This window comes from Cavia porcellus, unplaced genomic scaffold, assembly GCF_034190915.1.
Source record: "Cavia porcellus strain 051 isolate PalLab524CR breed Dunkin Hartley unplaced genomic scaffold, mCavPor4.1 scaffold_17, whole genome shotgun sequence".
In the NCBI taxonomy this organism is placed as follows: domain Eukaryota; kingdom Metazoa; phylum Chordata; class Mammalia; order Rodentia; family Caviidae; genus Cavia; species Cavia porcellus.
In genome coordinates, this window is record NW_026947500.1 from 56,064,090 (window position 1) to 56,075,909 (window position 11,820).

General features: G+C 53.7%; 1 protein-coding gene and 1 pseudogene across 3 annotated transcripts; one reads left to right on the forward strand and one right to left on the reverse strand.

Moving 5' to 3' along the window:
- Positions 1-252: 252 nt before the first annotated feature.
- LOC100721689 (E3 ubiquitin-protein ligase XIAP-like) lies at positions 253-4,962 on the reverse strand (annotated as a pseudogene).
- Tmem109 (transmembrane protein 109) lies at positions 4,228-11,626 on the forward strand. Of its 3 annotated transcripts, none has more exons than XM_003465862.5 (4): positions 4,228-4,395; positions 9,309-9,556; positions 10,116-10,218; positions 10,541-11,626. In XM_003465862.5, the coding sequence occupies exons 2-4, from the start codon at positions 9,320-9,322 to the stop codon at positions 10,930-10,932; spliced, it is 732 nt and encodes a 243-aa protein (XP_003465910.2). In that variant the 5' UTR covers positions 4,228-4,395; positions 9,309-9,319; the 3' UTR covers positions 10,933-11,626. The 3 variants fall into 3 exon arrangements, with proteins under 3 accessions (XP_003465910.2, XP_005002039.1, XP_013003861.1); XM_005001982.4 differs by having other exon boundaries at positions 4,238-4,395; positions 9,312-9,556; XM_013148407.3 differs by lacking the exon at positions 4,228-4,395 and adding an exon at positions 7,715-7,739.
- Positions 11,627-11,820: the final 194 nt, after the last annotated feature.

The window sequence follows — 11,820 nt, forward strand, 5'->3', positions numbered from 1 at the left end:
TAAGTGCCTGCCTTGCAAGCAGGCAGTCGTGAGTTCGATCCCTGGTACCGATAAAAAAGGAAAAAGACAAAAAAAAAAGTTATGATATAGTGGAAAGAATACTTAAAAAAAAATAAACATGAAACTTTCCAGGACAGATAGGTTGGTGAAAATTTTCACCTTCAAATTATGTCCCAGTCAGGTTTCTGCCACAAATTAGCTAATAGTTTTGGGTAAATTAACTCTCCCTTGAGCCTCAGTTGCTTGACTGTGGAGTGTGATTAAGACATAAAAATTTTTTGCTTGAAGGTAATGATTGTGTAGCACATAGGACATTTGTCAACTGCTTCAGCACACTCTTTACAAGTGACCAGCTGTCCACAAGGAATAAAAACTACAGCAATATTTCTATCCATACAGATTTTGCAAAGCTTCTCTTCTTGTAGGCGCCTTAGCTGCTCCTTGGTACTAATATCTTTCTGCAATGAAGTCTGACTTGATTCATCTTGTGTATTATCTTTCTGAACACTCACTAGATCTGCAACTAGAACCTCCAGTGATATGTAATTGCTCCCAGATGTCTGAATTTTTCCCTCCATTATTTTCTTAATATCCCTGAAACTGAATCCCATTCGTATAGCTTCTTGTACCATGGGATTGTGGAAGACTGTATCATCAATTCTGTTCATCAGCGATGGTGTTTTTTCAGCAGTTTTTACCAAAGACTCCTCACGTGAATGGATTAAATGAATATTGTTTATATATTCTTGTCTCTTCTCTTCCAAAAGATATTTATATCCTGGATACCACTTAGCATGTTGTCCCCAAGGGTCTTCACTGGGCTTCCAATCAGTTAATCCTCCTCCACAGTGAAAGCACTTTACCTTATCGCCTTCACCTGTAAAGCATAAAATCCAGCTCTTGCAAGCTGCTCCTTATTAACTGAGTACGTCCATGTCCCAAAAGTAATGATCAGGCTTCATATTCTGCCATGGCTGAATTTCTTGGAGGAATTGTTGAATTTGGGAAATTCCTGTTAGAACTCACATCGGATTCATTTCGAACATTAATGTTCTGACCCAAAACAAAGAAGCATTTGGGAAATGTCGTCTGTGTTCTGACCAGGCACAATCACAAGGTTCCCAATTTTTCAGTTTTCCACAACAAAAGCACTACACTTGATCATCAATACCTGTGTAGTAGAGTCCAGCACTAGCTAACTCTCTGGGAGTTCAGTGGGCATAGTCCGGCTAGTTCTGAAATGATTTTAATCTAGCTCTTCACTACACATGGCAGGATTCCTTGGGTATATAGTATCTGATATATCTACAACCTGTCCAGTTCTTAATAGTCTGCATGAGTCTCAGGTGGTTTGTCTACACCAAAATGACTTTTGCTTCCCAGACAGTTTTTGGCTTTGCACTGACCATTTTGGACACCAGGATTTGTAGGCTGTGCAGTACTATTTTCAAAATAAAATCGATTGATAAATCTGCAATTTGGGGACACTTTTCTGTGTCTCCCAATTGCAGAGTCTCCATATTGCCATCTATCTACTGCCTGACAACTAAAGCAGCGCACAGTGTCTCCTTCTCCAGTGTAAAGAAAACCCGCTCGTGCCAGCGATGATGCTGAAACAGGACTACTACTTGGAAAATTAACAAAAGTTTTTAACCTATTAAAAACTCTTCTACAAATTCTCCATTCTTATTGATGTCTGCAGGCACACAAGTGTTAGATCCTTCAAAACTGTTAAACGGTCATCTTCTCTTGAAAAGAAGACTCGTCCACTTTTTCGTTTTCTTTCTTTCTTTTTTTTTAAATTTGTCTTTTTCGTTTTTATCGGTACCAGGGATCGAACTCACGACTGCCTGCTTGCAAGGCAGGCGCTTATGCCATTGAGCTAAATCCCCAGCTCCCTTGTCCACTTTTTCTTTGTCAGAATGAAGGTCCCTTATGGCAATAGTTACATCTTTTTACATTTCTAATCCAAATGCCTACTGCAATGTTGTGTATATAACAGAACTCAATGGACTGATAGCACATATGCTGAGCTTTCCTTTCCTATGTGGCAGTCTTGTCACTTCTTTTCCAGTTTTGTCAGGAACTTCCTATTATATTGTACAACGTGTACAACAAAGAGAAGCCCAGGTCCTGATGGATTCACGGCTGAATGCAAGCCTAGGGAGCTCGGTCCCGAGGGGAGGGTCCCGGAGGAGGGGCGACCCGAGCCCTAACTTGGAAATACCAGCTCTGCCGGGACTCAAGGCCCGGGATTCCGTAGTTCAGCGCCGCGCCGCTAAGGTCCAGCCTCTTCTCAGAGCCGGAAGGGGTAGCCAGAAAAAAAGAAAAAAAAAACCAAAAAAATCCTAAATCCCCTTCACCCGCCCCCAGCTGGAAACCAGAACCTCGGAAGTGATAAAAATGTATCACGTGGGGCTGGGGATTTAGCTCAGCAGCATAAGCACCTGCCTTTTAAGCAGGCGGTCGTGAGTTCGATCCCCGGTACCGATAAAAATGAAAAAAAAAAAAAAAAAAGCATCACGTGAGCACAGTGGTGCATACCTGTAATCCCACCAATTGGGGGAGGCTGAGGCAGGAGGATCACAGAGAGTTGGAGGACAGCCTGGGCTACAAAGTGAACTCAAGCCAGCCTGCACTACATTTTGTCACCCTGTCTCAAAAAAAAATGTGTATCAGTAACCTATACACATCCATGTTTATAGCTGCACAACTCTCAGTAGCTAATAAATCTTGGAAGTAAAGTAACTGTCCATCAACAGGAGTGGATGAAGGAAATGAGGCACTGTGGAGTATTACTCTGTCATAAAGATGGATAAGCCTGAGTCATTTGTAGGAAAATGTAGGCACCTGGAGATCATAATGTTAGGTGAGATTATCAGACACACAGCTTAAACATTGAATGGTTTCTCTTACATGAGAAACCTAAATTATAAATAAAGAGCAAAATAGATTGGGGTGGGGAATCTTTACTAAAGGGGAAGGAAATTGAGATGGGGAGACAGAGGCAAAGAAGGGAAAAGAGTTGCAAAAGGCATTAAGGAGTGTCATGGGCATGTGCCAACTTCACACAAAGACTGTGAACATTGTGCGTTGCAGGCATGTACTGACAAAATACATTTAGAAAAAATCTCTCAAGGGTTGAGGTATAGCTTAGTGGTGTGTGCTAGCCTAGCATGTGCTAGGCCCTGGGTACCACACCCAGTACTAAAAAACCAGTAAGTTAAAAAAACGAGTAAGAACAGCGTCTCAGAGCATCTAGGGGGGGAGGACAAACGGTCTGTGATCTGTGCCTGTCCTGCGCGCTCGGCTTCCCGCGGTTGTGAATCCCTTGGGGGGCGTCAGTCCGGAATGGGAACTGCAGCCAGAGCCCTCTCCGTGCGCAGAGGGGAGACTGCTGGCCAGAGAAAGCCCGGCCCAGACTCGGATCCTGCCCCGAGGTCCCATCCTCCTGTTTCAGTGCCGGTGCGCACAGTGCCATACAGGGCCAAACCCCAGGTTCCGGTCTGGGGATTTAGCTCAGCGGCATAAGCGCCTGCCTTGCAAGCAGGCACTCGAGAGTTCGACTCCCGGTACCGATAAAAAGGAAAAAGACAAAAAACAAAAAACAAAACAAAACAAAACCCAGGTTCCTTGGCCGGGAGGCGAGTGCAGCCGAGTGTCAGCGTCTCCCGCGCCCCGCTCTTGATCTTGGGAAGAGGGGACCCCGCGAAGGGGCGGACGTGGGCTGCGGGGAGGCCAGGCCGGGCACCGTCTCCGGGGAGGACGGGCTCGCGAGCATCGGAGACGCGGGGCGCACAGGACGAAGGTGGGAGGCTAGCAGCCGAGGGTGGCGAAGGGTCGCTCGGGCTGCGCTTTAGAAAGGTCCCGCGCAGTCAGTGTCACCGAAATGACACACGAGGTGTCGGGGTGCCCGGGGTACAAAGGAGGCGCGGGCCACCTCCTGCCGGGTCTTAGGCGCCGAGCGCCACCTGAGGTGGTGTAGCTGGCCCGGTAGCCTTGGGGAGCGTCCGCAGCGCCCGGGTGCAGATGCAACGCTGGGTCCTCTACCTCCTGCCCTTTGTGCCATTTTGGCGCGAAGTCGCTCCTTGCTGGGAACTACATTTCCCACAATGCCCCGCGCGGGGGCGTGCGCGGTCCTGATCAGTTCCCTGCCCAAGAAGCCCCGCGCGCCCTGCCCTGCCCTTCCCGCTGGCGACAGGCTTCCGTTCCCGCGCTGCCCGCCCACGGCACAGTGCGCATGTGCCCTCCACGCCCGTGGTGGCTCCCGGCCCCAGCGCTCCCCCGCTCCGCGCATGCGCAAAACGCAACCCGACGCCTGGGAGTTGAGGCGCGGGTTTAGCGGCGCGTTTCTGCGAAGTCGCACGTGTGTAGCATAGCAGAGGACAGAGTCGGGTGAGTGCGGGCCGAGGGCGAGCTGGGCGGCCGCACACGAGGTCGAGGCGCCGCGGCTCCGAGAGGAGAGCAGGGCGCAGCCGCCCGGCTCGAGACCGAAGCGGGGAGTTATCCGACGTCGAGCGGCGGGTCGAGCCCCTGGGACCCGGATCCTTGTTGCTACGCAACCGGGGGAGGTGTTGCTAAGTAACAGGAGGCGCGGGTTTCTCTAATGCAGCGGGTGAGCGTGATGCCGGAGATGCGCGGGGCTTCCCGGCTGCAGGGCGCGGCCCTGAACCCCAACCTACACCTTCGACCCTCGCGGCCTTGCCTCTCGCCCCGCGGAGTTGCGCTTAACCGGGTCCTAGCTCGTGGGCCGCCCAGTGTCCCCTGCCCGTTTTCGACACTGCCGCTTGGCAAGGACAGCTGTCCGAAATAGCATTTGCCACCGACACCCCGCCCCGGAGCTTGGCCCAATGGAGGGCGGCAGAGCTGCCTCAGCTCCGTCACCCAGCCCCGAGCAGTTGCTGGGCCACAACTGTGGGACTTAACTGGGGGCCGCCCGACGTGCCAGGACGCTGACTTCATGCTGCTTCCACCCAGCTGAGTTTCTCGGGTGGCCACTTATATTTGGATCCACTGTTAAAATAACCGCTTTCTTCTCACCTCTCCGTGTCTATGTCTTACACTTAGTGCTTCTTGATGAGCGTTTTGTTAGTTATCTTTCTGTTCTGTGTGAGGCGCTGGGGACTGCAAGCAGAGTTAGGCGTCCGGCCTGCCTACCAGGTGTGGGTAGTCTCGGGATGCATTGCCACATGCTGGCACAACTCAGTGAGTGGCACATGTGTGGGCTGTCACCTTCTACCTGTTTACAAAGTGCTTGTAGAAACATCGTGACTGCTTGCAGCAACCCACAACCTGGCTTCACCCGGTTTTAAATTTGAGAAGAGTGAAACTCAGATAGGTTAAGAAGTAGTGGCTTAAACCTGGCATGGTAGTGCACTGCTGTAATCCCAGTACTTGGCAGGCTGGAAGCAGGAAGACCTCCAGTTGGAGACCAGCTTGGGCTGCACAGCTAGTCTCCATCCGAAAAATAATTTTAAAAAAGGGTGGTTGCTTTTGGTTTTTGGCTGAATTGAGCCTACAGTGGAAGTCTATGGTCCTTTGTGCACTGCTGCGCTCAAGTGGCTTTGCCTAACACATTGTTCCCTGATCTGCTGGCCGTCTGTGGCAGCTGTCTGGTTGTGTATCAGGGATCTCTGGGAAACTTTTTATACTAAAGGCTGAGTTCGGACAGTGAATGAGCAACCCTGGTGGGGAGGCTCCTTGCTGAGGCATCTACCGCCCCCTAGGGGCAGTCCCCTAAGCTACAGTGACTCACAGTCTGAAAGGGAAGAGAGGGGCTGAGCATTGGCAGAGCTAGAAAGGACCAGGCTACAGCCAGCCCTGCAGTTCTTACACCAGTGCAAACACCAGTGTGGAGAGGCAGGCAGTTTGCCCAGCCCAGCCACTCTTCCATGCCCTGCCTGAGTGGTGCCTCTGCTCCTGAGCAGAAGCAGGAGGGCTGCACCTCCCTCCTGTCTTCTCAGACCTCCTGGTGCCCAACACCCTAATGGGACCTCACACACTTCCTGCTCCTGGCAGAACTTTAAGCCTCTTGTGGGTAGGGACATTTTATGAGGTGCTTTGGGGGATGGGATGGGGCCTTGGGTAGTGGAACCCAGTCCTGGTTCTGCCGTGTGATCATTGGTAGTCCCTGGGCCTCTCTGAGCCACACTTGTCTGAGTGAGGTAGAGGGGGCTGAAATACAAGGTCATTGTAGGAGTTAAATCACATAGCAAAGTAGTAAGTTCTTTGTAATTAGAAAGCACTATACAAAAAGTTTTATATATACAATAAATAAAAATTGTTATCGTCTAGTGTCTACTGTGTGACTGAGGTTAGGCATTGTGGGACATGAAAAAGTATAAAATGTACTTTTACCTCTTGGTTGAGACTGATCAGCTTTTGATTATCATGGTCTTTTTGTTTATTAAAGGATTTGAAGCTAGGCATGATGTCACATACCTATAATCCCAGTACTCTAGGAGGTTGAGGCAAGAGGATTGCAAGTTCAAGCCCAACCTGGACAACTTAGCAAGACCTTGTCTCAAAGTAAAGAATAAAAGGATTGGGGATGTAGCTTAGTACCAGGACCCTGGATTCAATCCTCAGTACTGCCCCCCCCCCAAAAAAAATTAGGTTTGATTAGGCTGAAGTGAGGAGACAGAGTGATGACGGTCAGTGTCTGTGGCCTGAGCTTGACCCAGAAGTAGTGAGCAGAAATCCTGTTAAAGAGCAGCTCTGAGCCAGGCATGGTGGTCCACACCTGTAATCCCAGGACTCAGGAGGTTGAAGCAGGAGGATCACCGCAAGTTTGAGGCTATCCTGGGCTACAAAGTGAGTTCAAGGCCAACCTGAACTGAACGGTGAAACTGTGTCTTAAAAAGATAAAAAAGAAGAAGGAGAAGAAGTTGAAGGAGAAGAAGGAGAGCAGCCTTGAGAAACCGACCAGCTGGTCATCTGGATTTAGTTTGTCCAAATGGCATCCCAGGGACCCTGGTCGAGTTGGTCACCTGGCAGGGCTGTGGGGTGTCTATTTCAGGTCCCCCAGCTCAGGGCAGATGGCCATCTGAAGGTGGAGGCTGGCACAGAGTGAAGCAGGCCCCTTCTGTGTGGGAGGAGGCACTGTGACTCCGACCTTCTGTGGGGGAGGAGACGACATCTAATTCCTCTTAGGGGAGGCCCAGGACACAAGATCCAACCCAGGGCAGCCGCTGGTGCTAGAGTCCTAAGTGTTGTGGTTGTGGTTGTACCTGTGCCCCACAGTGGTCAGAGACCGTCCTCTGTAGCCCTGGTAAGCAGGACCCATCTGCTTCTTGCCTGGTGTCCACAAGAGGGAGAAGCTTTCCCTGTCCAGTGCTGGTCCCTGAGCACCTCAAGCTTTGCAGCCTACTTGACCCTCCAGGGCAGCAGCAGGGCAGCTGCTCTGGGCCAGACAGCACCCAGAATGTATTATTTTTAGAAGCCTTTTTTTGGAGCCGTTTCCTTCCCAGTAAGCAAGAATGAGAACACCCTTTTCTTCCTCACCACCTTCCCCACAGCTAAAGATTTCTGGCCACTGTGGGCCTTGGTGACTGCTCTTGGCCTGGGGCCTTGTCTGACTTCTGGCCCACAGGCCTGGTTCTGGAAGCTCCCAGGAACCCCTGAGTCATCTCTCATCTGGGGCAGGAGGGGATGCACTGTGCTGTCTGAGCAGCATGGCTTCAAGCAGAAGGCTGACCCGCAGACGTTCTGATGATACTCGCCCTCCTCGATGAGTTGGTGTGAGTTGGTTCTTAATCTGTGTTCAGCATCAAGTTATGGGTGGTTCCAAGCGCCAGGTGTGAGGCGCTGCCAGTAACCTACCCAGCTGACTGGCACATGGATGACCTGTTGCCCGGCTTTCTAAGTCACTTCTGAGACCCTCATGGAGACATGCAGCGGAGCCTGCAGTCCCCTCCGGATCTCCTCTTTCCTACTTACAGTCCCTTCTTCCTGGGGGCGGGGGCAGACACAGATGGGTTTCAGGGAGCTGGGAAGTCAGGCAAGGCCAGCCAGCCTTGTGTTCCTTGGGGCTGCCCTCAACCTTTGCTGGTTTGGGATGGAAGTGGAACTGCCTGTTCAGTGCCTGAGTGTGTGTGTGCTAATGCATCTACATATGACGATGGCACAGAGCTCCTACTTCCCTGAGTGACAGGTCCTGGTTCCGAGCAGTGAGGGGTCCTTTGTCTAAATCTTGACAGCACCAGTGTGTAGCATCTTGTGAGGGTGAAGACACAGGATTTATTTATATCGGATCTTTTAGGCACACCGGGTGATGAGGGTGATGGGGGGCTGTGCCGGGGCTGGGGAGGAGGGCACTGAGGACTTGGTCAACCAGCCGAAGAATTCCTCTCCAGAGGTCACAGTTCTCATAGCCCCTGGTAGCCGCTTCCTCATGTGGGGAGGCCCAGAAGCTGGTGCCCCTGGAAGTGGTTCAGGCTTTGGGTCTTGGCCACTTTCTGCTCTGGGGTACGCAGCAGACAAATGTCTCCCTGAATTCTGGTGCCGCTCTCACAGATGATGGAGCCAGAGGAAGTGAGGTAGGAAGCAGGATGCGTCACAGTTGGACAGAGTACAGGGTGACTGCCAGGGCTGTGCCTATGTCTTGGCAGGTGGGTAGCCAGGTGGCATGGCACAGATGGGTTCCCTCCTGGCGTCACAGAGCCATCTGTGAGGATCAAGTGATAGCTTTTCCTATGTCTTTGCAGTGACTCTCAGGTTTGTGCAGTAGACGTGTGTGGGAGGCTTTATGTCACCTAAGACAATGATGTCAAAGCCTCGGGCTTGGGACATGCATGGGTGTGCTGTGTGGCGCACCAGGTGGTCCCACAAAATGGGCTGCTTGAGACCCACCTATGTCCTGACCCCAGGAGGGTAGTGCTGGAGGCAGAAGCTTGGGGACCTCATCCATATGAGGGACCTTGAGGAGAGGACCCTGCAACCATGCGGTCCCTCCTGCTGGGTATCTTGCCTGCTCTCTGTGCTGGTAGTGGTCCTGCTGTGTGAAGTTGTCAGTTTTATTAAGTGCATTCTCTGCTCCCAGGGAGAGCCCAGGTGTGAGAGTCCTCATGTTCCCATGGCCCTAGCACCTAACTGGCAGGTTTTAGAACTGGAATAAACCTTAAAGAGCATGACCAGGCCTCGCCCTGCGCTTGCCTGCCAATCAATATTAAGGTGATTGGAAAGAGGAGCTGTTTAGGAGGCAGTGCTGCATCCAGCTGGGAGTGCCAGGCTGGTCTTCCCCTGGCCATGACGAGCCGGGGAGTCAGGGCTCCTGCCAGCCCCGACTCCAACCACTGATTCTCCTGCAGCAGCCCCAGCCATGGCAGCCCCTGGTGGCCGTCCAGCACAGGCCATGTGCATGCTCAGAGCCAGCCTGGCAGTCCTTGTGACCCTCACCCTCCTCCATGGAGCTGTATCCCAGCCTCACCGGGACTTCACACCACCAGGCCAGCAGAAGAAGGAGGCTGCCGCTGACCCCTTGACCCAGCTTGGGCGAGCGCTGCGGGGAACACTGGACAGCTGGCTGGGCCGCGAGACCATGCACTGGGTGTCAGAGGTGAGGAAGACAAGGTCAGCGCAAGCCGAAGGACACAGCTTGGCACCGGGCCCCCTGGGCTGGAATCCCAGTGTATAGAGCCCCAAACTCCACACCTGGCCCCTCCCCCTGCCCCCACTCCAGGCCCTCTCAGCCCCAGCCTGTCTGCCCTGGCTCCTCTCTGACCTAGTCAAAAGACCTAGTCAAAATGCATCCACTTCAGACCTTCATCAAGGACTCACTGATGAGAGTTCTGGACCCACCTATCCCCACCTGTACAAGCAGGGGACTGTGCAGTCTGGTGGTGAGCTTGAGAAGGTCCAGGCCTGCAGACATAAAATCAGGGATATAACTCCTCGTGGCGCCCCCTAGTGGCATGTATAGAGGCACTCCTGCTGCCTCCCCAGGGCTGGGCCAGTAGGCTGATTGGTTCCGAGGTATCCTGCTTTCCAGCTCAGGTGGGGAAGCAGTGTCCATTCTGTGCTCCGGGAGGGCAGGGCCCCCTCAGCCAGCCCCAGTCCCCTCTGAGCCAGGCCTCAGACACTGGCCCGGGAGCAGCTCACACGTGCTTTTTCCACAGACCCTGGCACAAGTGGCGTGGGCCGTCTCCTCAGGCATCTCGGTGGCCTTCTTTGCTGTGTCTGGGATTGCAGCTCAGCTGCTGAACGCCCTGGGGCTGGATGGTGAGTGAACCAACCAGCAGGGCACCTTCCACCTGGGCAGGGTGTGTTCCGGGCCTTCCCAGAGGTGTGGCCCACGAGCAGGCCGCAACCACCACCTTTACCTTACGGCAGCCTCACATGGAGCCCCAGCCTCTCATTTATGGTTAACCACAGCCCGGAGAGGATGAGCTGGTGTCTCAGGTGGACCAGGGTCCCAGGAGAGTCCAGCATCGGTCAGGAAGCCCACAACTCCTCACTGGGGTGCTGGCTTCATAGGGACAGCATGGCCCCTTGCTCCAGCTCCACCTGCGTTCCATCTGCTGATGGCCGCTCTCCCTTCCAGGCAATTACCTCACCCAGGGCTTGAAGCTAAGCCCCGCCCAGGTCCAGACCTTCCTGCTGTGGGGCGCAGGTGCCCTGGTCACCTACTGGCTGCTGTCCCTGCTCCTTGGCCTGTTCCTGGCCCTGCTGGGCCGTATACTGGGCGGTCTGAAGCTCATCGCCTTCCTGGCTGGCTTTGTAGCCCTAGTGAGGTCAGTGCCTGACCCTTCCACACGGGCACTGCTGCTGCTGGCCCTGCTGACCCTCTACGCCCTGCTGAGCCACCTCACCGGCTCGAGAGCCTCTGGTGCCCCACTGGAGGCCAAGGTGCGTGGGCTGGAGCGCCAGGTGGAGGAGCTGCGCTGGAGGCAGAAGCGTGCGGCCCGGGGACCCCGTAGCACGGAGGAGGAATGACAGGGACCCCTGCAGAACCCCCTGCACCACACCAAAGAGCTGAGCTGCTTTCGGCTGCCTGCACCTCCCCGCTGCAGCCCCCGGGCTTGGGGAGGGTAGCCCTGGGTTTCCTGCCAATGTGCTGGGGCAGGAGTGCAGGTCAGTTTTGGCTGCTGCCTCTGGCCCCCACCTCCCATGACCTGACTGCCCCCTGATGCTGCTTGGCCCTGCCAACCCCCTGGCCATCTACCCGCCTTTCCCCCCTCCAGTCCTGTGCTGGCACTGCGCCCTGCCATCCTGGATGGAGCAGGACCGCAGGCTGCAAGCAGTACACCTGTGTTACAAGTGCCTTAATCCGAGCCGGCGGTGTCCCGCCTGCTGCTGCCGTCCTGTAGCAGGACTGTGCTATAGCTGCCGTCATAGACTGTGGGGCACCCACCTCCTGGCCTTGTCAGCCGGAGCTGAGACCCCCGAGGCAGGGGGTGGCTTCCTGCGCATGTTGGTCTCCAGCCCTGCCCGGGAGCTGCCCAAGGATGAGCGCAGCAAGCTGATGAGTGCTCCTCTGCCGGTCCTGCCCTTCCTTGTGCTCCAGCAGAGCAGGTGGCCACCTCTGTGCCACTTCTGACTGCTAAGGTTTGATGTGAAAGACAGCACAGTGACGTGTATTTTTATCAGTGCTTGATTGATTTTAAATAAAGTGCACGCTATTTTACTATTTTGTTCTCAAGTGTATTTACTTGGTTTGTGTTGTGATGTCCCCACCTCTCCCAAGAGTGCATTAGCCTGCAGCCAGGACCCTGCCCTCCTGGCACAGAGGTTCTTGCCTGGGTTCACAGGTTGGGCATGGCTTTTTGCTCCCGATGCCCAGCTGCACCTGAGAACTCCCAGCTGGACTAGGTGGCAGAGGGT